Genomic DNA, 22,342 nt, shown 5'->3' on the forward strand with positions numbered 1-22,342 from the left:
CAGGGGTTCTGGGCACAGGTGAAACCGGGGAAGCAGGGCTCCCTGGGGCTCTGGACCCAGACCCTCTATCCCAGCTGTCCTCTAACCCAGAAGGTGCCCATAAAGGCCCGTGATGGTGTCCGTGAAGGCCCCTGTGATAATGCCTATGATGGCGCCAGGATTCTGGGAGTTGTCCGAACTCCTCGGGGTCTGCCCCCCCACCCTGCACACCCACCTGTTCTCACTCTCCGCAGTTTGGAACTGGCTGTACAGGGTGCTGGTACTTCGGCGGGCGGCCTGCCGGCCGCTGGAGGGCGTGGAGCTGCTGCTCTGGTCACTGTCCAGGCTGAGGCTGAGAGTGGAGCCTACGGGCCCCTCCTGCAAGTAAACCCCGAGCGAGCGGCGGTGATGGGACACGCTGGACATCAGCAGGGAGCTGGGGGTGCTCTGGGGAAGGAGAGAGAGCCGGCCTCAGGGGGGCTGCCCCTGTGCTGCCCTCCCCCTGCCCCTGCCCTGGACCCTTCCCCATACCCGCCCGTCCTGGCGGGCCTCGCTGCGCTGGGCGGCCTTCACCCGGTCCCATGTGTCCTTCCAGCGCTCTGAGGGCCGGCCCAGCTCCGTCTCCAGCCGCTGCAGCTCCTAGGAACAGAGGTCTCAGTTGGGGGCAGGAATGGGGAAGTAAGGGAGGCTTCTGTAGAAAAGCTCAGGGTCAGGAGGCAGGGATACATCCCGGATGGCAGGAGGAGCCAAGACCAGGGTCAGGGCAAAGGCCAAGCTTTCATCTGAGCCCGGAAGGCCCCAGATAAACCAGACAGTGCAGGGGCACCTTCCAGTTCCCAGGATTCTCCTCTGGGTTAAAAGCTCAATCTTCTCTTTGCACGACTTACAGACCCTCCACCGTCCTGCGCCCCCGGCTCTGTGATGTCATCTCTGAGGCTGCTAGATCTCTAGCCCTGAGCATCCTTTCTGCTAAGGGGGATATATAAGGGATGTGGGGGGTGGGTATGTGAAGGGCATGGGGTGTGTGGGGCATAAGTGAGCAGGAGTCCTTTCTGGGCTAACCCCCCCCCCCCCACACTCACATTCACACTCTCACACACACGCGCCTCAAACACCAACAACTTGGGAGGGCCCCAGGCAGTGGTCACTGCCGGGCGTCAGGAGAAATGGGTTAGGCCGGGAACCCCAATCCTCCACCACGCAGCGCGCTGCTCCCCGGCTGACAAACGGCCAATCCCGACAGGCGATTTTCAAACCAAGAAACTAAAGGAGGCGCCGGTCATTCTCCAGATGAGATTAGATTAGAGAAATGCAAATCAGAAGCCCTCTGAGGTACCCCCTCAAACCCAGCAGATTGGCTGATAAGACAGAAAAGGAAAGTGACCCTATGGAGGAGGGGCTGTGGGAAAAGTGGACCACTAAAGCCCCGGGCTGGCAGGCTTGTGAACCAATCCCACCGTTCCACAGGACAATCTGGAACTAGGCCCAAAGGGTTAGAATATAATATATTATTATATAGTAAGACAATATGTTGTTATATATTAATATATTATTATATGTTAACATTAGTGTTGTATTAGCATAACATATTATATGTTAACATATAACATAATACACTAGACTAAGATCTGATCTAACGATATGGTATGATACAATAGTGCCTGCCTCTGACCCACAATATCAGCACCGGATTCGGATCCCAAAGAGATCAGAGCAAAAGGAAAAAGTCCCAGAGGAGTGTGAGTTCATAGAGCAGCCCTCTCTGTGATGGCCAAAGGTTAGAAACTGAGGGACAGCCACCGGCCGGGGAGCGACTGACCGAGCCGTGGCGAGTGACTGTCCTGCTTAAGAAATAGAAGGCAGGATGCTCTCAGAAAAACCTGGGAGGACCCCCAGCGGCTGAGGATGCAAAGTGGAGTGAGCAGAGCCAGAGAACACAGTAACCGGTAACAGCGACACTGCCGTCGCGGTCCCGGGAAAGACCTTGCTCCTTTCAGCCCCACAAGGCTCTGAGACGAGCCAGAAGGCCCCGGGATGAAAATCGCCACCTGCCTCCAGAGGGAGAGACGGGTTCCGAGTGCACGCTGAATTGGACTTTTTTGCTTCCTTTAAGTTTCCTGCTTTTTTCTTTTTTGGCAACCTAGCTAACGTGGAGATGTCTTGCACGGCTCCACGTGTATAATGGGTTTCTCAAGTGGTGGGGGAAGGGCTGGAGGAAGAGAAAATTTGAAACTCTAAAGTTTAAAATGAATGTTAAAATGTTAAAAAGAAAAAATATATACCTATATACTGAAAAGTGTTAACGTGGTACTTGACTGCAGAGGAGACTGAATCAGTAAATTCAAAACCTTAGTGTTGCATCCAAAAAAATCCACTTTCCAAGACCAGGATGTGGAAGGCGGGGCCGCCTAATGCTTGGTCTGGAGCGCCAACAGACCACGGGGGTGGGGGGACTGCAGGGTTGTTAAGGGCTTTAAGAAAGGGGTCTGCCTTTGGCCCGGCTCAGGCACATGGATCTGGATGCCGCAGATCAAGGGGATGCTGAAGGCCCCCAAGCCTGAGCCAAAAGGTCAACCAAAGGGGCTGGGGCCCCTCATTGTGAGTGGGAAGAGCGAGGCCGGGAGCTTGGGGGTTGGGATGACACAATCTGAGGGCCCCTCTCCCCAGGAGTGCTGGCCACATGGCCTGGCCCACAGAGGCCAGGAAGGGAAGGGGAGGGGAGGGTGGGGCTGGAGGCCAGGCGGGGGGCTTACAGGGGACCCCCCAAGGAGCAGAGGAGGGCCCAGTGCTCATTCTGCAGTGAGGGGGGGGGTGAGATCTTGTCCCCCTGCCCCTGGGGGCGCAGGCTTGGGTTCTCCCACTTCCTCTGGAGACTGAAGGGTGGAAGCAGGGAGGGAGGGCAGATGGTGCCGGGAGAAGGCGGATGGACGCCAGGCAAGAGTCCCAGCGCCGAGCGAGCTCTGTGCTCGTGACGCACCTCGGTGGTACAGGACATTCCCACTTGCAGATGGAGTGGGGGCCCTTTGGAAACGGAATGCTCGTCCCCCTCTGAACTCGCCCACGGGGCACAGACGGCCTCGCCGGAGCTCCGGGGGAGTCTCCGCCTCTCTGAAGCAGGAAGCCCCCATAAGGCTATTTGGGGGGGGGCTACCACGGGCACTCCATCCCCTCCCCCTCAACAGGCCATGGGCACTAAAGTCCTGCCCGGCTCCTCCCCGCCCCCAGGCACGTTATCCGGTGGCCGAGGGGATGCCGGCCACGCCCCCCCTGGCCAGAAAGGCAGCACCACCCTAGGGGTCCCAGGCTGCCCAGCTGCGGCGCACTCTGACGGGGCCACAGCCTGGAACCTCACGGCCACCATCAGACTGCCTTGAGGCTCCAGACTTCCCTTTGCCTGACCCACGCCCTCCCGGTCCGCCCTGCTCTTCAGGCTCCTCTGGCAGCCTCCCAGAGGCACCTTCACCCAGCCGCGAGGCCATACGGTCACAGGCCCGAGCCCAGGGGAGGGACATCAGCCTGCCCCTCCTGAGTGGGGCACCTGCCTGTCTCCTCCCTCCCCGCCCCCTCACCAACACAAACACCTGCAAACACACCCAAGCACATGCTAACGTGCAGATGCGAACACGCGGCGCTGACACACGCACACGCAACCACACACGCGCTGCCTTCCCCACCCCTCCCCTCCGGGAGAAGTCCGCCCCACTTTCAGAGGGCTCCTCATCCTCGATGCCCTCGAGCCCCAGAACAAGGTGAGTCCCCCTCCCATGTAGACACTAGCCCAGCACCTGAAGCCCACCTGCGTCCCCTCCTCTTTCTCCTCTTCCCCCTCTCCAGATGCATTATTCCCCTTATTTGTGGATCTGTGTTTCATTGAAGGCGCCCCTAATGGACAAGCCCTTCCGGGTGTGGAGCTGCCCCTCCTCCTCCGGCGCCCCCCCAGAGTTCCCACGGGACCCCCTGCCCTTCGCCACACAGCCGGGAGGACCCCGCGCTCACCTCCAGCAGGCGCGAGATGGCGTCGGGCTGGGCCCGCAGACGGCTGTCGTAGCACGGCCAGACGACGCGGCGCCTGCTCTGGGGGGCGCCGCCATCGGGCCGCTCCTCCTCCACGGGCTCAGGGGGGCCCTGAACCAGCTCCCAGTCGTAGGGGGGTCCCTCGGCCAGAGTCTCCCGGGTGTAGAAGTCCCACACCTTCAGGTTGGACACGTTGCTGTAGGGCCGCAGCACCTGCAGGGGAGGAGGAGGGGCCATGCTGCCCGTCTGCGGGTCCCCAGGCCCCGGGCCCCCGCGCCAACCCCCGAGCCCTCACCTCTGTGTCTTCAGGGGCGTACATGTAGTTGTAGAACACGGGCGTCTTCTTGCTCAGCCTCTCTACATACTCCCACACGGACTTACACACCTGCTGGCCCTTCTTCTCGCCCTTCTCTTCGTACAGCAGGCCTAAAGGGGGGGAGGGGGAGCTCAGCCCCGCAGCGCTGCCCACCCCCTGCTGCCCCCCTGCCCCGGCTCCGCTGCCCCCCACAGCCCCCACCCCCAGCCTCACCCAGCTCGATGCGCTCATAGTCTGAGTCCAAGAGGAAGGTCCGGAAGCGGTGAGACACGTGGTGGTAGCTGAGGAACTTGAGGTAGAACTGGCTGAACTCAAACTCCATGGGGAACTGCAAGTGCACCTGGCGGGCGGGACACGGGGGGGGTGGGGGGTGTCACGGGCAGGGTCCCCTCCCCCACCCAGCGCCCCCCGGTCAGCCTCGGAAAGCCCCTACCTGGTGCACGCAATCTAGAAACTGCAGGAAGATGGGGGCGAAGCCGCCGCTCTGGCCCGCCAGCGTGTGGGCCCCCCGGTGCGTGAAGCGATGGCCGAAGGATAGCCACTCCTTCTCCACCAGGAGCCGGAAGCCCTCCAGGGTGCGGTAGTAGGGGTCCGAGAGCAGCTGCACCAGGGACACCACCTGCACCCGCCCCTGTGTCAGCACAGGCGTGGGCACATGCACGCGCACGCACACACACACACGCGCACACACACACACACACACTCATACACAGACACCCTCATACACACACACTCATGCATGCCCTCATACACACACACACACACACACACCCGCTTTACCTGTGTGGTGATGTCCCACCCATCTTCCAGGCTCACAAGGACGGAGGAGCCCGAATCCAGCAGCTCGACCACCAGCACGGACACCTGAAGCAGCTTGTGGATCTGGAGGAGGGCAGAGACGCGGCCTGATGGCACCCCGGGCACCCGGCCCACCACGCCCCCCCCCCGACACCGGCCCTGGTCCTCAGGAGTGGTCTCCCCACAACCACAGCCGTCCCAAGAGGGGGCGGGGGACTGGGGAAGACAGCGAGCATGGATGGCGTGCTCCAGAGGGCAGCAGCGCCCAAGACGCCGGGCTCCCCCCAGCTCTGCCTCTCCCCCCTTGGAAGGCCAATCTAACTTGTGCCTCCTTGGCTCAGAAGCCGTCTCCCCTCCCTTCCCGATCCAGGGTTTTCTGCTGCTTCCCGGGCAGCTCCCCATGACAGGATCCCCTTCCCGACCGTCCCATCTCACTGGGGGTGCCCCCTCCCCCCCCAGCCACGCCGGCATCTCTAGGCTGGCAGAACTGAAAGGAGATTCTTGAGATTTAGCCAAAGGTCTTGCTCAGAAGGTCGCGGCCCTCGAGCAGGAGGGGCCTTCGTTGTGGCCGGTAAGAGCGGGAGCATCCGAATCCAGAGCTCCAGGCCCAGAGCAGACAACGGGGCACAGCTGCCAAGTCCCCCCTGCCCCATCTCTGTCGATACTACATCCTCCCCCCTGCCCCCACGACAGGGCCACCCGGCTCTTCCCAGAGGCCAACGGCCACGTGTCTGCCTCCTGACCGAGGGCTCCGAGTGTGAGCCCGCCATGCCAGGGTCCCTGCCCCCACAGCACACACGGCGTCCCATGTCTCAGTGGGGGGGGGGGGGAAGAGACCCCGCCGGGCAGACCTGGCTCAGCCACTCCGACTCCTCCAGGGAGCGCAGGTAGGAGTTGGGCTCCAAGGCGGTGCAGCCGGGCACGCAGGCCTTCAGAAGCTTCTTGAAGCTCGCCTTGACCTGCCTCACTTCAAACACCTCGATGGGCACCAGTTCCCACTGCTGGAGGGGGTCCGGCCTCACACCCTGCGAGGGGCAGAGGAGGGCCCGTGAGGGGCGGGGCCGAGTGGTCCGGCCTCGGTCCTGCCCGCCACGCCCCCCAGGGCACCTTGAGCTGGGCCTTGTCGCCGATGATGTAGAGGGCCGCCCGCTGGGGGCGCAGGAAGCCCGGTTCTGAGGGGGCCCCATTGGGCTGGGGGGGCCCCAGCAAGTCCTTGCCCGCCAGCCTGGAGCCCACATCCACAGCCAGGCTGGACCCACTGCTGCGGCCGCCGGCCCGAATGCTGCCCCATTTTCCTGTGGGGAGAGAGCCGGCTGAGTGGGCCGCCGGGGCCGCTGCGTCCACCACTTACCTCAGAAACGGGGCGGCCGGGCCTTCCAAAGGGGCCGTCGCAGCTACAACTATGTGAATGCCTGAGGGGGCCCCACGGGGTTCGGAGCTGGCGCCGGGCTGGGGGCGGGGTGCCCCCCCACGAGGGCCTGCGCCCTTGGCACTCACGCCGGGCGTCTGCGGCTCGGTGGGGGGCAGGGACGGGTTAATGGCCTGGGGTGGTGAGGGGGACACAGGCAGAGTTAGTGCCCGGGGCTTACGGTACCTCGGGGAGCGGTCCGTCTGGTGACTGATGCTGTCGTGGGGTTGGACAGAGTGGTGACCCTGGCTCTGGGACTGGGTGCTGGGGGGGCACAGCACAAAGAGAAGACTCAGGCCCCACCCCCGAGCAGCACGATTAGGAACACCAGCCTGGCGAGCCGGGGAGGTCCCAGGCGCCCCCCGCTCTCCTCCCCCGACTGCGCAGCACGCAGCCCGAGGAAGCCCTCGCTCCTCCCGGACGCCGTCTGGTTCCTCTGCGAAGGCCGCGGACTTGGGGCAGCCTCAACCCCTTGGTTACGTTGTAAACTTGGGGGGCAGGAGCCCTTCCTGCTGGGATGGGCAGGATGAGGATGCTGGGGCCCCCGGGGGGGATGAAGGCTCCAAACTCAACAGGCTGCGCCAAGGAGGGGTCAGGAGAAGTGGAAGCCAGATGACCTGGCCCCCCCAAACTGGTGTTCCCCAGATCTCACCAGCCCTGCCCACCAAGTGCCCCCAGTGCCCGCTGGCCACGCCTCTGCTCACCCCCCTCCCTTTGCTGGGTCCCTGGCCCTCAGGCCCACGCCAGAGCCTCCTTGCTAAGTGGACCACACTTCAGGCACCCTGATGGACGGTTGCGGTCACTCTCAGGCCCAGGATCCTCCGGCCCCCATGCCTCCTCGTGGCTCCCTGAGAGAGTCCTCCCTTCTTCCCTTTTACCACATCCCCCCCCCCTCGGGGTTAAGTCAAACAAAAGCAATCCTAACAAATGCCGCATCACCTCATGCCACAGGAGCCAACCGCTGGGCAAAGAAGATCCCCAGACCCACTCTTTGCCCTCATGAGCACCCGCGGCATACCGGGCACACTGCTGGGGTACGGGACAGAGCAAGAGCCCAGTCCCCCTACTCGGGCCTCCTTTCTGGCTCAGCCCCGGCTGGGCTGCTGGATGCCGCGGCACTCACCGTGACTCGCCATGTGCGCGGATGAGAAGCCGCTCAGAGTGTTGCGCCCGGAAGTGGCGTCGGCGTGGCGGGGCATGGAGCTCACCACTGCCTGGAGGTACTTCTCCTGCTCCAGGCTGCTGGAGTCTGCCTGTGACTGGCCTGGGAGGGGGAGAGCAGGCACAGGGGTCTGAGGAACAGCCTGAGGTCCTCCCACTGGTGGGCAGAACTCCTCCTTAGGGCCCCCCCCCCCCCCAACACCGGGCAGGGTGGGATGGCTCAGGGTCCCCAAGGTGTGAGAGCAGGCCGAGCCCCGGGGAGCCATGGGGGCAGGGGGGCGGAGGGCCCCGCGTCACCTGGGGAAGGTGCATTCTGAGCCTTGAAGAGCCCCACCACTCCTTTGCCATGCAGGCCGCCTGAGCGCAGCAGCACCGCCTTGGAACGGCTGCTTCTCCAGCACACAACAGGGAAGCGGTTCTGCCGGTAACAGCGGGAGATGCGCTGCAGGGTGTTGTCCTGGATGCTCTGGGGCACGATCAGCAGCCCTGGGTAGCTGGAGGCCAAAAAGAGGCAGAGGCTCGGGGTCCGGCCTCCAGGGGCTTCCCTTCAGGGGGCTCCTATGCATTTGTAGCACGTTCTCCTTTCCTGCCTCTCTTGACCTTCCCCTGCTTCTCCTTGCTCTGCCTCTGGGGCCAAGCCCCCCTGCAGCCCCTTCCAGTTTTGCCAACACTACCCTGTTGCCGGCTCTCCTCCTCCCATTCCTATTGCCCTTCTATTCTCCATGTCCTGATCTAGAACGAGGACCCCCAGCCTGGATCTTGTCAGCAAGTTCACGGGGTGCAGCTAGAAGGCAGAAGGGCGATCGTGCCCTTGTCCAAGCTCCAAGACAGTCAGAATACACGGGGCTTCTGGGACCGCCTCACGGTCTGGTGGCCAACCAAAACCCCCGTCTTTTCCCCATGACTGCCGTGGCATTCTGGTCCTAAGCTGGCCACCTGGCTTCCCAGTGATAGCCGGGGCCCCGACCCACTCCATTTCCCCAGCCATTGGCCTTATTTGGGACCCTCTCTCTTTTCTCCCCAGCCTGGAAGGTGACCTAGAAGGCTGAACACTAAAAAAACCTTCCCTTCTTCTCCTGAGCCTTTGGCCCCTGACCTGGCCCTACTGAATCCCACTCTCCACCTCCCTCATGACTCCCACCTTTGGGAATTCAAGTCACTCAGCCATCTGAACAGTACCTTTGACATTTCTGCCAATCCCGAAAAGCCATGGGAAGAAGGCAGGAATGAGGAAGGAAAGCTGTCTTTATTAAGAACGTCTGTGGTGAGAGCCAGCAAAGATGGAGTGAAAGTTGGGGTCTCGCACTTGGTTAAAAGGGGAACACAGTCCAGGAGAGGAAGTGTCCCAGCAAACCAGCAGCAAGCCCACTTCAGCAAATCGGGGGAAAATCCCAAGCCCCAGTACAGTGGAGCTGGCCGACACTGGCCCCCGCCAAGTCCAGCTCAAGGACCACCAAGGCTTCAACAGAGCTCTGGGCAAACAGAGTCACCACAGCTAGACCACCAGGCTCAGCATGGACTAGACATCAGCACTGGGACCCCAGCTCAGCATCAGGTAAGCTGACATACCCCTACATCCCCCAGCAGTGCCAACCCCACCCCACCCTCTCAGGTTGGCAAGGGTCTACTGTGCAATGTCAGGACCACACAAGGTAAACAGTCAGGGCCATGGCTTGACATAAGCAGCCTGACCAGTCAAAAGGAGGACCTGGACAGCATCTTTCAAGAAATTATCAAGGAAAACTGCTTGATATCCTGGAATCTGACGGCAAAATAGGCACCGAAAGAATCCACTCGTCACCTCAGATAAGAGAGCCCCAAATAAAAACTCAAAGGAACATTATACCCAAATTTTAGAACTATCAGATCAAGGAAAAACTACTGCTAGTGGTCAGAAAGAAACAATTCAAATACTGGGGAGCCACAATCAAAATTACATAGGACTTAACAGCTGTAGTAGTAAAGACTCAGAACCCATGGAACACGATATTTTGTAAGGCAAAGGAGTCAAGACAAGAATCGTCTGCCCAGATAAATTAAGCCTAATACTTTAAGGGGGAAAAGAAAAGATCATTCAATGACATGAAATAAAAGGATTTCAAGCTTTCCTAAGTAGAAGACCAGAAGTGAACTCCCCCCAAAAATTGATCACCAATATCAACACTCAAGAGAAACCTACAAGGGGGAAAGGGAAAATAAAACATAAGAGATTTGATGAAGCTGAACTGTACATCCCTACATGGGAAGATGATACTTGTAGTTCTTGAAAATTGTACTGTTAATAGTACAGCTAGAAGGAATATACATATACAAGACAGAGAGAACAAATGACATAAAAATAATTAAGGGATGAGAAAGAGGAAAGGAGAGGAAGAGTGGGGCAAATTATTTCACATGAAGAGGCGTCATGAACCTATTAAGAGTGGAGGAATTATTAGAATGATCAGAATGAAGAGGGTGAGTGATGAAAGCATTGCTTGAACCACACTCTCATCAGTATTGGCCCAAAGAGGAAATAATACACAGTATAATTTGAATACAGAAATCATCTTACCTAATAGGAAAGTAGGAGGGGAGAAGATTAAGTAAAGAGGTGTGGGAGGGAGACTGACAGAAGAGAGAACAGATTGAGGGAGGCGGAAAACAGAAGGAAAACACTTGTCAAGAAGAGAAAGGGTGAAGGGAGAGAGAGGACAAACAGGAGGAAAAATAGGATGGAGGGAAATTCGGTTAGTAATTAGAACTGTGAATGAGGTGACCTCTCCCATCAAACAGAAGCAGAAAACAGAGTGGATCAAAAAACTGTCAATATGCTGTTTACAAGAAACACACTTGAAGCAGAGAGACACACAGAGTAAAGGTAAGGGGCTGGAGCAGACTGTTTTATGTTTCAGCTGAACTAAAATAAGCAGAGGTAGCGATCCTAATCCTAACAAAGCAAAAGCAAAACCAGACCTAATTAAAAGAGACATGGAAGGAAACTAAATAGTACCGTAGACAACATACTAAACATAAATACAGCAGGTGATACAGCATCCAAATTTATTCATTCTTCCTCCCTCCCTCTCCTTCCTTCCTTCCTCCCTTCCTCCCTCCCTCCCTCCCTCTCCTTCCTTCCTTCCTTCCTCCCTTCCTCCCTCCCTCTCCTTCCTTCCTTCCTTCCTCCCTCCCTCTCCTTCCTTCCTCACATAGCCAGGAAGTGTTAATTGTCTGAGGCCAGATTTGAACTTAGGTCCTCCTGAGTTCAGGGCTGGTGCTCTATCCACTGCACCACGAAGTTGCCCCTACCTTAACTTAAAAGAGAAGTTAAGTGAGTTACAGGCTCATGGCCAAACAAGAGAGGAAGAGCATTACAAAATGTAAAATAGATAATTCTGAGTAAATTAAAAAGATTGTGCACAAAGAAAACCAATGCAACCGACCGACATTAGAAGGAAAGCAGAAAGTTGGGAAATCATCTTTACAGTAAGTATCTAGGATAAAGGCCTCATTTCTCAGATATAGAGAGAAGAAAGTCAAATTTACAAGAATACAAACTATTCCTCCAAATGGCAAACAGTCAAAAGGGTATAAACAGGCAGGTATCAGATCAAGAAATTAAAGTTATCTATTGGCATGTGAAGGGGTATTCTACTTGTAGTTTTGATTAGAGAAGTACAAAATTAAAAACTCTCAGGTACCACCTCACACCTGTCAGAGTAATGTGATCCCAAAAAAGGAAATGATAAATACTGGAGAGGACGTAGGAAAACTGCGAGACTCCTAATACACTGCTGGAGGAGTTGTGATGTGATCCAACCACTCCAGAGAGCAATTGGGACTATGCCCACATAATATTCTTTGATCCAGCAATACCACTGGTAGGTCTGTAGCCCAAAGATTTCAGAAAAACCTGGAAAGACTCGTACAAACTGATGCAGAGTGAAATGAGCAAAACCAGGAAAACCTTGTACACAGTAAAGGCAACAATGACTGAATGCAGAACGAAGCTTCCTTTTCTCATTTTATTCTTTTTTGTTTTTTTTCCTCCCTTTTGATCTGTTTCTTCTTTCACAACTGAGACTAATGCAGAAATCTGTTTTACGTGAAAGCAGATGTAGAAACTATATCAAAAGGCCTACCACCTTCAGAAGAGGTGAAGGGAGGAAAAAGTGCAGAATTCAAAATCTTGTAAAAAAACCAATGCTGAAAATTGTCTTGATTTGTAATTGGGGAAAAAATAAAATTCTCTTAACAATTTTTAAAAGAACTCTGTGATAACTGTTTTATATTATTCCTAGGGAATATTAACTCTGGGAGTGCTATGATGATGCCCATTTTACGGCTGAAGAAACTGCGGCAGACAGAGCTGAAAGATCACGTAGCCAGAAAGGTCTTACTCCCTCTCCACTGTGGTACCACAAGCCCCCTGGACAATAAACGCAAACTCCAACGACCAACCTCGGAGCCATCTGTGGCTACCCACACAAAAGGGGCTGCTGCCACGCCAAACAGCCCAACCTCTAGACTCTGGCCAAGGAAGACTCTGCTGAGGCAGAGACCAGCCCGGCATGGGCTAAGACGCCCGGACCCGCTCTGCTGCCCTGCAGCCGTGGCTCCTCCGAGACCGATCCGGCTACAGCGGGCGGGCCCTGCCTCTAGGCATCTGCTGGATGCCCACGAGGACGACGACCGACCTCCCTTCCACACAGTCCCTGAGGGACATAAGCAGCACCTCGCCTGTGGCCTGTGTGCAGAGTGGCCACGTGGGTCCCTGGTCCTCCTGCCTCTCGGGGGTGAGCTGCCCCCTCAGCTCCGTCCTTCTCCCCGCCCTCACTCCCTCATCAGCACCCCAAGGGCTGGCTCCCAGTGCTTCCGGTCTCTGAGCCCAAACTTCACCAGCCCCCCCTCAGCCCCAGGCTTTCTGCAGGCCTCCCCCTCCTGTGCCAAGCTTCCTTTCCAGAGCCTAGACCGGCCCACAACTCCCTCTCTGACCGCTCACCCCCTGGGGCTGTTTCTCTCTTGGCCCTTCTCCCCACCCGCTCCCCTGTTCTAGGGGGGTCTCACGCCATGAATCCCAGACCCAAGCTGATGCTGTCTCTCTCCCAGTGCCCTGAGTGCCAGCTCCCTGACCGGCTTTTTCCAGCTGTCTTATCTCCACTGAGGGATCTCTTCCCAATCCTCCATCCCACTGCCACCACATTTGAGCCCCTTACCCATCTGCCTTCTCTTGGCCCAACCCGTGACACTTTCCCCAGCATTGCCCTGGAGGGGAGGAGTTGGGTCCTCCCTGGGTGACCCCGGCCCTCCACCTCCGTTTTTTCATGTGTCTGAGGTGGAAGAGGCCATGGTGCCCCCCCGGGTCCTCTGCCCTTCCCCCAACAGAGGTCGAGCAGGCCCCGAGCTCACCTGCGGCAGATGGCGTACATCCGGTTGACGGGCGTGACCCTGAAGGGCTCAGACTTGGCACGGCTCAGGCTGCTGCTGAGGGTGCCCAGACCCAGGCGCTGGTAGTCTCGGCAACAGGCCCGCTCCACCAGGCTGTTCATGGTCAGCCTATCCGAGGGCTTCAGCGCCGAGGTTGGCGTCAGGGTGCTAGGCTCCAGCTCCTCGGACACTGCGGGGCAGAGAGCAGGGTCACCGGGGAGAGAACCGAGGCGCCAAAACGGGAGGACCAGGCCTCGCTCCCCGCCCCTCCAGCCCCAGGGACCTGAGATCTCATCCTCCTGATCCTCGGGGGGCACAGGATGACCCCGCTGCTCCCAGCTGGGGGGATTGTACTTTTTCCGAGTAACGTATTGGCGGCCAATTGTCTTCTTGGCATTCTTCACTAGGTTTCGTGACAGGGTCCTACATGGAGGAGGAGAAGCAGGCGGGCGTCAGGTATCAAGAGCCGGGGGGACAGATACACACAGACCCACGGACCAGTGTGCCCTGAGCCCAACACGGGGGAGCCGGTACCTCAGGGAGGGACTCTTCTCCTTGGCCGTGCGAGGCTGCTGGCCAGCCGTGTAGATGGAGCCGGCGGTGAAAGCAAACGTCCCCTTGATGTCTGGCGGGTAGCGCAGCTTGTGCAGGTGCTTCCGGAAGACTTCGGCGCTCTCCGAGCTCACCTCCTCGTCGAACGCCATCTTCAGCAGCTGCAGTGGGAGACACTCTTGGAGTCAGAGGTCAGGGGCATGGTCCGAAGGACTCCGACAGAAGTTGTGGCCACAAGCAGGGCCCTAACCCTCGGCCATTATGGACCCCCAGGGCCTTCCCACCCCCTGACCACAAATGTCCTTCCCTGTGCCCAGACCCGCCAACTGGAGAGATGCTCTGGTGCTTTGCAGGATCACTTTGGCGAAGGCAAATACAAGCAGCGGAACCAAGGAAGCAGAACCAAGAAAACTCCAATACAAGATGGAGGCCCGGAAAAGGCTCCAACGGCCACGCAAGGGCCCCGCCGGAGGGCGTGCAGACCCAGGGGTGCCCCTGAGGGGCTGCATGGTCGGGGGGGCTGCTCTCCTTTCCTTTTATTGGGAACTCCAGATAATGCCCCCACACGAGTTCCGCCTTTTCTGTCCCCTGCAAACAGAACCTGCCTGCCCTCATCCCCTGGGCCTCATCTGTCACCAGATCTTGCTCTTCCTGCCCCCAACCCCTCCTCTCCATGACTGCCCTGGAACCATCTTGATTCAGTGTCCCAGGCTGCACTAAACTGCCCAAACAATACCGGTCCGTGCTGCTCCCCTGCTCAAGAAACCTCCTATCCGCACCTGTTCATGCTTAAAGACCAAGTGAGTGTCCAATGAGGCTTTACTACTACAGGTCACCTCCCTTCCCAGGCTTATGGTTTCAGACCCCCCCATCTCTGGTCTCAGGAGCCTTGTCCCCCCCAGATTTCTGGTCTCCTTCCTCCAAGCACTACCTTCTGCACCGGGGCCCCCGGGACTCACTACCCATTTCATAGCAGCTCCAAGCACGTCATCCGTCTCCCAACAGTTGGGGGAGAGGGGGAGGGGAAGCAGGGCTAGGCGGCTCCATGTGGCCAAGGGCAGAGCAAGAAAGCAGCCGCTCCCATGGGCAGAGGGGGCAGAAAGGGGGGCAGGAGAGGCCTGGGTCTTGCTGGGACAGGGGCCGTTGGGCTCAGGGCAGCCTCAGCACCGCTCTGCCTGGCTGCACCTCCCCCAGGCCTCCCTTGGGCTCCCCGCGCGGGGCTCTGAGGCCCGGACCTGGAATGTACATGAGCGAAGCTGCAGCCCGTCCTGCAGGTACTGGTCCTGGATGCAGATCCGCTTCTCCTTGGTGAGCGAGGCCACTGGGAAGGACCGGACAACCACCTGTTCCCCCACTGTGGGGTAGAGGGGAGACACACAAAGTCACAAGGGTCACAGGGAAGGGTCCGGGAGGGAAAGGGGTGGGGGAGCGCCCGAGGCCGATCCTCACCCAGGGGATCTGTGGGCATCCCAGTGAAGATGACGCGGTAGGTGGTGAGAAAGACAATGCCCTCGGCGGGCAGGAGGGCCGGCCCCCCGACGCTGCCCCCGGAGCCCTCCTCCCGGCCGTCGGGCAGAAGGTAGACTCGGAGGCCGTCCAGCACGTACTCCTCTCCTGGAAGCAGGATGGGCCGTGGCAGCTTGGGCTGGGGATCGAGAGGCAGGGGCGGCTCAGGGGAAGGCCCGGCACTGGGACCCGGCCTCCCTCCCCGGGCCCATGGCCGCCCCTCACCTTCTGGATTGGAGGCAGCCTCTTGCTCTCCCGGTGCACAGCCTCCAGGGTCTCGATGTGCATCTGGACGATATCTGGAGGAGGGAGGTCCCCTCTTAGGTCCATGGGGGGAGGAGTGCCCTCCTGCCCGCCCACCAGCGCCGGCCACGCCCTACCTGGCACCATGACGTGCAGCCCCTTGAGGTGATCGCTGGTGACGCCGCTCTCGGTGCATACCTTGTCCACAAAGCGGTTGATAAAGCGTACCACGGTTCCCGCCACATCCGAGGTCTCGGCGTCCTCGAAGCCGCTCTCCGTGTCGTAACTCTCAGCCACACTGCCCGCCATGCTGTGCCCAGAGGAGGGGGTGGGCATGGCGGTCCCTTCCTCCGCGCCCCACCCCCGGCTCGGCCCATGCCCGCACGCCCACCTGTTGGTGACCAGGCTGTTGCTCATGCTCTCTAGGTCCCCGAGGCCGGCGCGCTCGCGCAGCAGGCGGCTCTTGCTGCTGTCCAGGGGGAGCAGGAGGTAGCTCATGCGGTTGGCGTAGTGGATGGCCTGGCTGAACACCGTGCTCTCCTCCTTCTGCACCAGCTCCTGCTGCTTGTCCCGGCTCAGGGTGGGCCACAGGCGCCGCTGCTCCGAGGCCACATCCAGGGCCGACCTCTCCTCCTCCTCCTCCTCATCCTCCTTGCCTGGAGTGCCGAACTCCGTGGGGCCCACCTCCCCCTGCCACAGGGACAGGGAGCCCTCAGACGGGAGCCCCCCGGAGGGCCATCTCCGGCCCCGCCCCCAGGGCTTCCAGGCCGGCTGGGCCCCGTCTGCACAGGGACCTCCCCCTCCTGGGCTCCCCGGGAGCCAGAGGACCACGTCCCCCCACACACAGGCACGCGCGGGGCCCCAGCCCACACCTTGGCAGAGGGACCGTTGTCCTCCTCAGCAGGCTCCAGGTAGAGGGCACGGATGTGAGTCTGCACATCCCCATAGAACATGGCCTCCCAGAACTGCGGCGTGCTCCACACCACGTGCTCCTGCACGCAGCTGTATGCAAACTGGGTCACCCCCGGGCTCAGCTTCTAGAGAGACCAGGCCCGGCCCAGGGTCAGCACGAGAAGCCTCACCAACGGTGGCGCTGGGCTCAGACCTCTGGGACTATGCCTGGGATCCCCAAGGGAAAGCAGGCCCAGGGCCTCGGCTCTAAGCCCGAGCTGAGCGACAGCCTCCTCAGAACCGGCCGCCGGATGAGGGGCCCTCTCCCCTTGGGCAGTGAGGGAGGGGGAAGGGCACAGGACCAGGAGAGGGAAGGGGGCCCGTGACTCACCCGACAGAAGGCAGTGACCAGGGGCAGCAGGGCTGCGGCGATGCCGTGCTCGTCCAGGGCCGTGCAGTCCTGGGGAGCACAGGGTGGTGGTCATGTGTGGCCCGGAGCTGGGGGGGAGATGGGGGGACACACCCACCAGCGTCCCACAGGCCCCACCCCTCACCTGCAAGCAGCAGTTCATCATGCGCACCACAAAGTCGAACTGCTGGTGGTCCAGGACAGCGCGGTTCTGCTGGACGTGCAGATGGAGCTCCCGTGTGAGGCAGCGGCGGGCGGCCCGGCCCTTTAGAGCCCGGAGCACGGCGGGCAGCAGCTGGCGGGCACAGCAGGCGGTGAGGTCCCTCTCGGGCCCCACCCCCACCCCTGCCCAGGGCCCCTCCCCCGCACGCCTCCTTGCCCCTCACCTTCTTGGCCTCCAACATCTTCCCCTCGAAGACATAAGAGATGCAGTTTCGGACGACCTCGAGCCGCCGGGCACTGTTGGCATGGACCGCCCCGTTGCGCTCCACAATGGCAGCTGGGGAAGGAGCGACATCAGGGGCGTCCGCCTGCCCGGCCCAGCCCCTGCCCCAGCCCCTGGCCCGGGGACTCACCCATGGGGGGCCCCGAGGGCACGGTGGCCTTCTTCTCGGCCCGCACGGCGGGGGGTGCCCCCTGCAGCTTGGCAGTGGCCTGGTCGATGATCCACTGCACGGTGCTCTCATCCAGGCGTGGGAAGGGGCGTGGTGGCGCCCGCCGCAGGTGACTGCTCTCCCCTGGCTTCTGAACCTTGTGCATTGTCACGGCGGGATACGGGTTCTCCTGCAGGGGCACAGGGGCGAGGGTCAGCCTTGCAGGGCTGACAGCCTGGGGCCGGCCCCCGTCCCCTCCCCGGCCCTTACGTTCTTGTACAGCTGCTCCGCAAGCTCCTTCACGTGGCGCAGGACGCGGTGTGGCTGGTTCTCGTCAGCCCGCATCCTCTTCACCTCGTTAGCCACCAGCTGAGGAAAAGGAGAAGAGCGGGGAAGAAGGAGGGGCCCAGCACGGGGACGGCCCCCCTCCCCCCGGAGCGGCCGTACCTCATCAAACAGGTCGGTGGTCCGGTAGGGAACCCCCCGCTCCGACACGAAGCCAGCAAAGGCCATGCCCTCCAGCACCTTCAGCAGGAAGTCATCCTCTACCAGGCCCCGCTGGCCCAGGAACGCGGCCTGTGGGACGGGACGGAGGGTCAGGGCCCTGGCCCGTGGCTCCGGGGCTCGGCGCCCAGGGGAGGGGCCCGGGGCTCACCTTGTGAAAGCGGATCACGGGCTCGGGATGGATGCGCACGATGTGCAAGCACCAGCGATAGCCCTGGAGTAGCTGAGCAAAGAGTCGCAGGAACACGGCCCGGAGCTCCTTGTCCTGCAGGAAGCCGGGCCTGAGTGCCTGTAGGGGGGCCTGCACAGAGCCCCCCCGGGCACCCCTCCCCCCCAAGTACCTGCATTTTTAAGGAAGACGTGGAGGTGCTGGGGGGAGGAAAGGCCAGGTCGGCGAGCTCCAGCTCGGGGTCCAGGACCTGTGGACAGACAAGGGCCGGGCCCTCGGACAGGCAGCCCAGAGCAAGCGCCCTCCCCCAGCCCAGGGCTCACCTCCCAAAATGTGCCCAGGATCCCCTCCCGCCGCCTCTCCCCTAGTCCAGCACCCGCTCACCATGCAGAGGGCACTATGGGTCTGGCTGTGCAGGGGCTCAGGGAGAGGAGGGATGTGCACACACTCTGGGACGGTCACCGTCCCCCCGTCCAGGTCGGCAATGATCACGTCGAGCTGCAAGCGGGAAGGAGCAGTGAGGAGGCTCAGAGAGGTGGGCCTTGGCCCACAGCGCACTGCCATGGGGCGGGGGGGGGGAGTTGGTGGGCCCGGGGAAGGGGATGGGACAGGAGGCCAGGGCACGATGACCAGAGAGCACCGACCACTCCCACTGTGGGCCAGACACTGGGATGATCTCCTGGGAGGCTGCTGCCAGCGGGACCCCCATTTTACAGATGAGGAAACCGAGGCAGGGTCACCGTCCCTGTCTGGGACCAGCCCCGGGGCTCTGTGCACGCTGGGCTGGAGAAGGATGAGAGGTGGGATCCCTAAGAAGGATGGGGGGGGGGGGCAGGCCAGGAGGCCCCGATTCTCTCAATCTCCTCACCAGCTCCTGGGTCTCTGCCTGGAACAGGGAGTTGACGCCGATGATGAAAGGCGTGGGGGTGCTGAGAACCTCCAGGAGCTGCGCGGGCAGGATGGGCACGTAGGTAAAGCTGCAATAGTTGGGGGGTGTCAGAAGAGCTCCTGGAGCTGGACAAGCAGGTGGGGGGGCAACAAGGTGGCAAGGAGGGCGGGGCCCGGGGCCCGAGCCGGGTACCTGTATCTGAGGGGGAAGAGCAGGGCGAGCAGGCCCCGGCAGGCATCGGTGAGCCGCTGGTAACTGCGGGACAGGAACAGAATCTTGTGCTCCGTGAGGGCGGCACAGAACAAGGCCAGTACGTTGGTGATCCCTGCGAGCAGACGTTGGGCTCAGGGGGGCCGCTGGCCCCGGGCCCACGGGCAGCGCCCCCAGCACTCCCGGCCCCACTAAGGCTGAGCACCCCCCCGGCTCCCTGTCAGACCCCGGGCCCTTCGCCCAACCCGCCAAGCCGGGGCCTCACCCAGCTGTCGGAAGAGCAGGGCCACGCTACAGCAGCTGACGGGCAGTGAGTCTGTGAGGGGCGTCTGGATTACCTGGCGGTCGCCGGCCCCCAAAGAGATGGTCCTCTGGGGAGAAGAAGAGCTTGGGCTCAGTCCCGCAGCCCCTGGAGCCCGGTCAGCTCTGTCCCCTCCCTCCAGTAGGTTCTCTCTGCGGGGCCGAGGCCTGGGTGCCACCTGCTGGACACGCCCTGTGGCTCCTAAAGGCCCAGCCTGGCGAGAGGGCCTGGAACCTTCCCCCCTCAGGCTGCCTCGGGGGCGGGGACAAGGATGGGGCCCTGGGACGGGGGAGGGTCCATACCGCTCCTTCCTCCACAGAGTCCGGCTGCGCAGGACAGACAGAAAGACACAGTTAGACACACGACCAATCAGAGAAGGGGGCAAGGGCGGAGCCACCCAATGGGGGGGCAGACAGAGGTGCCCAGAGACTGAGAGGACGGGCAGACAGGCAGGAGCTGAGAGGACAGACACACAGGTGCCAGAGTGGGCACAGACAGGCCTGGAAGCAAAGGGGACAGAGACAGAGCCGGCGAGGCGGCGGGCAGACGGGAGCCGTGGCCGGGGAGAAGCAGGCTCTCCCCGACGTTCCCGGAGGCCGGGCCCACCTGGGAGCCCCCGGTGATCGGGATGGTGCATGTGAGCAGGTTGCCGATGACGTTCTCCAGGGACACGCTCAGCCCCTCCACGTGGATCGTGTAGATGAGACCAAGACTGTTCTGCAGAAAACAAGGGGCCGGGAGTCATGGTCAGGGAGTGGGAACCGCGGCCCCACGGAGCCCGGGCCCGCCCGCCATGGCCCCCTCCTCACCCGGAACACCTCGGCGTGGTCCAGCCGGGACACCAGCACCAGGGTCTTGGGGGCGAACAGCTGGGTGGGGGGCACCAGGGCTGATGGGGAAGGTCTCTCTCCGGCCTCCTCCTCTTCCTCTCTGCTGCATGCTGGTGCCTGGGGGTGGGAAGGGAGGCCCCACTTACCCCTTTCTCTCCCCCTCCCGCCTGCTGCCAAATCCGTGCCCCAGCCTGCCCACCTCCGGCCCCACCTGGGAGGGCTCCACCGGCTCCCAGAAGGTCAGGCAGGCGCAGTAATGCCGCTCGGAGTTGATGTCGGTGAGAACTGCAATGAAGAAGGTTGGCGGGTTCCGCTCCGGACACAGCTGCCATCCGCTCGGCTGGCAGAACTGCAAGGAAGGGAGAGCGGGAGCCCCCGCCGTCAGCTCCAGCTACAGGCGTGCCGGCCCCTCGCACTCTCACCAGGGGCCTCGGTCTCCGCCCCACCCCCCCCAACAGGGGGGGCGGGGGCACCAGCTCGGTCCTAATGACCTCCCCTGAGGGAGGATGTCCCAGAGGGAAGGAGGCGGGGCTGGGCCATGCTCAGAGTGGGCACTCAAACAACGCCCGACTCCCCCGCGTGTCCCCAACTCACCAGCTCAATGCCTTGGGGAAACGGGTTATCCTCCCAGTCCTTCTCCGGGAAACGCTGGAGGATCTGCCCATGGCCTTCCCCACTCCCTGTGGGTACAAGAGGAGCGCTCAGAGCCATCCAGGTGGCAGCGTGAGACTCCCTCCCAATCCCAAGTCCCAAACCACCAGGACCCTTCCACTCCCCCCGAAGGCAGCCACTAGGAGCCCTAAGAGATGGGAAGGGCCCCAAAAAGTGCTCAGAGGCACGAGGGACAGGAGAGCCCATGGGAGACACTCCAGCCTGAGGAAGGAGGCCGGAGGCGCCCAGCACTGGGGCCCCTCAGTCACCAAGTCCCGACCCATGGCGCCCGGTGCCAGGTTCTGCATGGCACATGCCCTCCAGGAGCCCAGGCCACATGCAAGCAAGCTGTGGACAACAGGAGCAGGAAGTCATCTGGGGGGGAAGAGCTCCCATTTGTTTGGACAGCATCTACCACGGGCCGCTTCTGAGCACCAACGATGATGCTCTCACTTGATCCCCCAATGGCTCTGGGAAGGAGGTGCCGTCACAATCCCCATCTTATAGAGGAGGAAACTGAAGCAACCTGAGGCTGAGTGACCTGCTAGTGGGTCTCTGAGGGAGGGGGGAGATGGGGAAAGGCAGCGTCTGAGCTGAGATTTGAAAGAAGCTGGACAGTGATGGGGAGGGCGAAAAGGGAGGAAATGCGGGGAAAATGCCCAGAGCCAAGAGGCGGAAGAGCAGTGTCACTGCCTGAAGGTAGGGAGGAAGGTGGCTTAAGAATCCAGCCTGGGAACAGAGGAGGGGCCGGAGTACAAAAGGGCTCCCAGTGAACAAACATGGAGGCACAGAGAGCCACAGAAGGTCACTGAGGGGGAGCACAGAGAGTGTGGGACACGGCTGCTCCCGTACTTTGAGGAATCACATTGGGAGCTGAATGGAGGATGGGCTGGAGTGGGGAGAGACCCACAGCAGGCAGGCCCCCTACCCACACCGGCTCTGTGGGCATAAGGGCCCGCCCCGGGCTGGGACTGAGCTCCCACAGAAGCAAGGAAGCGAGAAAAGGGGGAGGCCTTGGATGGAAAGGCTCTTTGGGTTCTCTATGTCACATCTGGGGGGGGGGGGTCTGAGCCTGGGGGAAAGGCGGCCTCGAGGAGGACAGCCCAAAGGAGCAGGCCTTAAGGCTCAGCCCCCGGGAGGCCCCCAGAGCTCTGCTGGGAAGCCCGGCTCAGTGGGCCCCACCCCTGCCACTCCCCCCAGGCTCCAGGCGGCTCCCAAACCCACAATTTCCACCCAAAATAGTCCTGTGTGGAGACAGGCCAGCAGAAGCCTCCGGCCAGCCAAGGACACCAAGAACAAGAGGATGGAGGAAAACCCTCATCTGTTTCTGGTCCACGTGGGCACTGGGAGCCGCCCGAGAAGGGCAAAGGACAGGCCTCTGCCCACCCCCACCACCCACAGGAGCCCAAAGGAGGGGCCGCCGGCACCACACTCCCCACCTAGGATGGCCTCTCTCCCGCCTGGGACTGCTACAGCTGTGGCATCCCGGGGGCTGGGCTATCCCCGGCCCGG

The 22,342-nt window shown here is 61.1% G+C and overlaps 1 protein-coding gene across 4 annotated transcripts in view; it reads right to left on the minus strand.

The window, feature by feature from the left end:
* Positions 1-22,342, minus strand: part of SBF1 (SET binding factor 1) — a 34,463-nt gene that overhangs the window by 1,528 nt on the left and 10,593 nt on the right. The window contains exons 2-39 of one of the 4 annotated variants that reach the window (XM_031941226.1): positions 20,774-20,859; positions 20,391-20,528; positions 20,159-20,296; positions 19,956-20,066; positions 19,652-19,675; positions 19,314-19,419; positions 19,031-19,163; positions 18,818-18,926; positions 18,334-18,447; positions 18,122-18,199; positions 17,932-18,045; positions 17,724-17,852; positions 17,547-17,645; positions 17,259-17,466; positions 17,070-17,182; positions 16,829-16,978; positions 16,666-16,734; positions 16,256-16,420; positions 15,775-16,073; positions 15,521-15,693; positions 15,366-15,439; positions 15,084-15,279; positions 14,870-14,988; positions 13,617-13,795; positions 13,366-13,505; positions 13,065-13,272; positions 7,974-8,170; positions 7,639-7,779; positions 6,702-6,779; positions 6,215-6,402; positions 5,959-6,132; positions 5,090-5,191; positions 4,743-4,928; positions 4,523-4,649; positions 4,289-4,419; positions 3,976-4,206; positions 511-618; positions 215-426 (exon numbers count right to left, since the gene is read on the minus strand). In XM_031941226.1, the coding sequence (XP_031797086.1) occupies positions 215-426; positions 511-618; positions 3,976-4,206; positions 4,289-4,419; positions 4,523-4,649; positions 4,743-4,928; positions 5,090-5,191; positions 5,959-6,132; positions 6,215-6,402; positions 6,702-6,779; positions 7,639-7,779; positions 7,974-8,170; positions 13,065-13,272; positions 13,366-13,505; positions 13,617-13,795; positions 14,870-14,988; positions 15,084-15,279; positions 15,366-15,439; positions 15,521-15,693; positions 15,775-16,073; positions 16,256-16,420; positions 16,666-16,734; positions 16,829-16,978; positions 17,070-17,182; positions 17,259-17,466; positions 17,547-17,645; positions 17,724-17,852; positions 17,932-18,045; positions 18,122-18,199; positions 18,334-18,447; positions 18,818-18,926; positions 19,031-19,163; positions 19,314-19,419; positions 19,652-19,675; positions 19,956-20,066; positions 20,159-20,296; positions 20,391-20,528; positions 20,774-20,859 (5,347 nt within the window). The remainder of the gene's footprint in view (positions 1-214; positions 427-510; positions 619-3,975; positions 4,207-4,288; positions 4,420-4,522; positions 4,650-4,742; positions 4,929-5,089; positions 5,192-5,958; positions 6,133-6,214; positions 6,403-6,701; positions 6,780-7,638; positions 7,780-7,973; positions 8,171-13,064; positions 13,273-13,365; positions 13,506-13,616; positions 13,796-14,869; positions 14,989-15,083; positions 15,280-15,365; positions 15,440-15,520; positions 15,694-15,774; positions 16,074-16,255; positions 16,421-16,665; positions 16,735-16,828; positions 16,979-17,069; positions 17,183-17,258; positions 17,467-17,546; positions 17,646-17,723; positions 17,853-17,931; positions 18,046-18,121; positions 18,200-18,333; positions 18,448-18,817; positions 18,927-19,030; positions 19,164-19,313; positions 19,420-19,651; positions 19,676-19,955; positions 20,067-20,158; positions 20,297-20,390; positions 20,529-20,773; positions 20,860-22,342) is intronic. The other 3 variants (XM_031941227.1, XM_031941228.1, XM_031941229.1) reach the window with 3 other exon arrangements.

The sequence above is a fragment of the Sarcophilus harrisii genome, chromosome 5 (assembly GCF_902635505.1).
Source record: "Sarcophilus harrisii chromosome 5, mSarHar1.11, whole genome shotgun sequence".
NCBI classification, from domain to species: domain Eukaryota; kingdom Metazoa; phylum Chordata; class Mammalia; order Dasyuromorphia; family Dasyuridae; genus Sarcophilus; species Sarcophilus harrisii.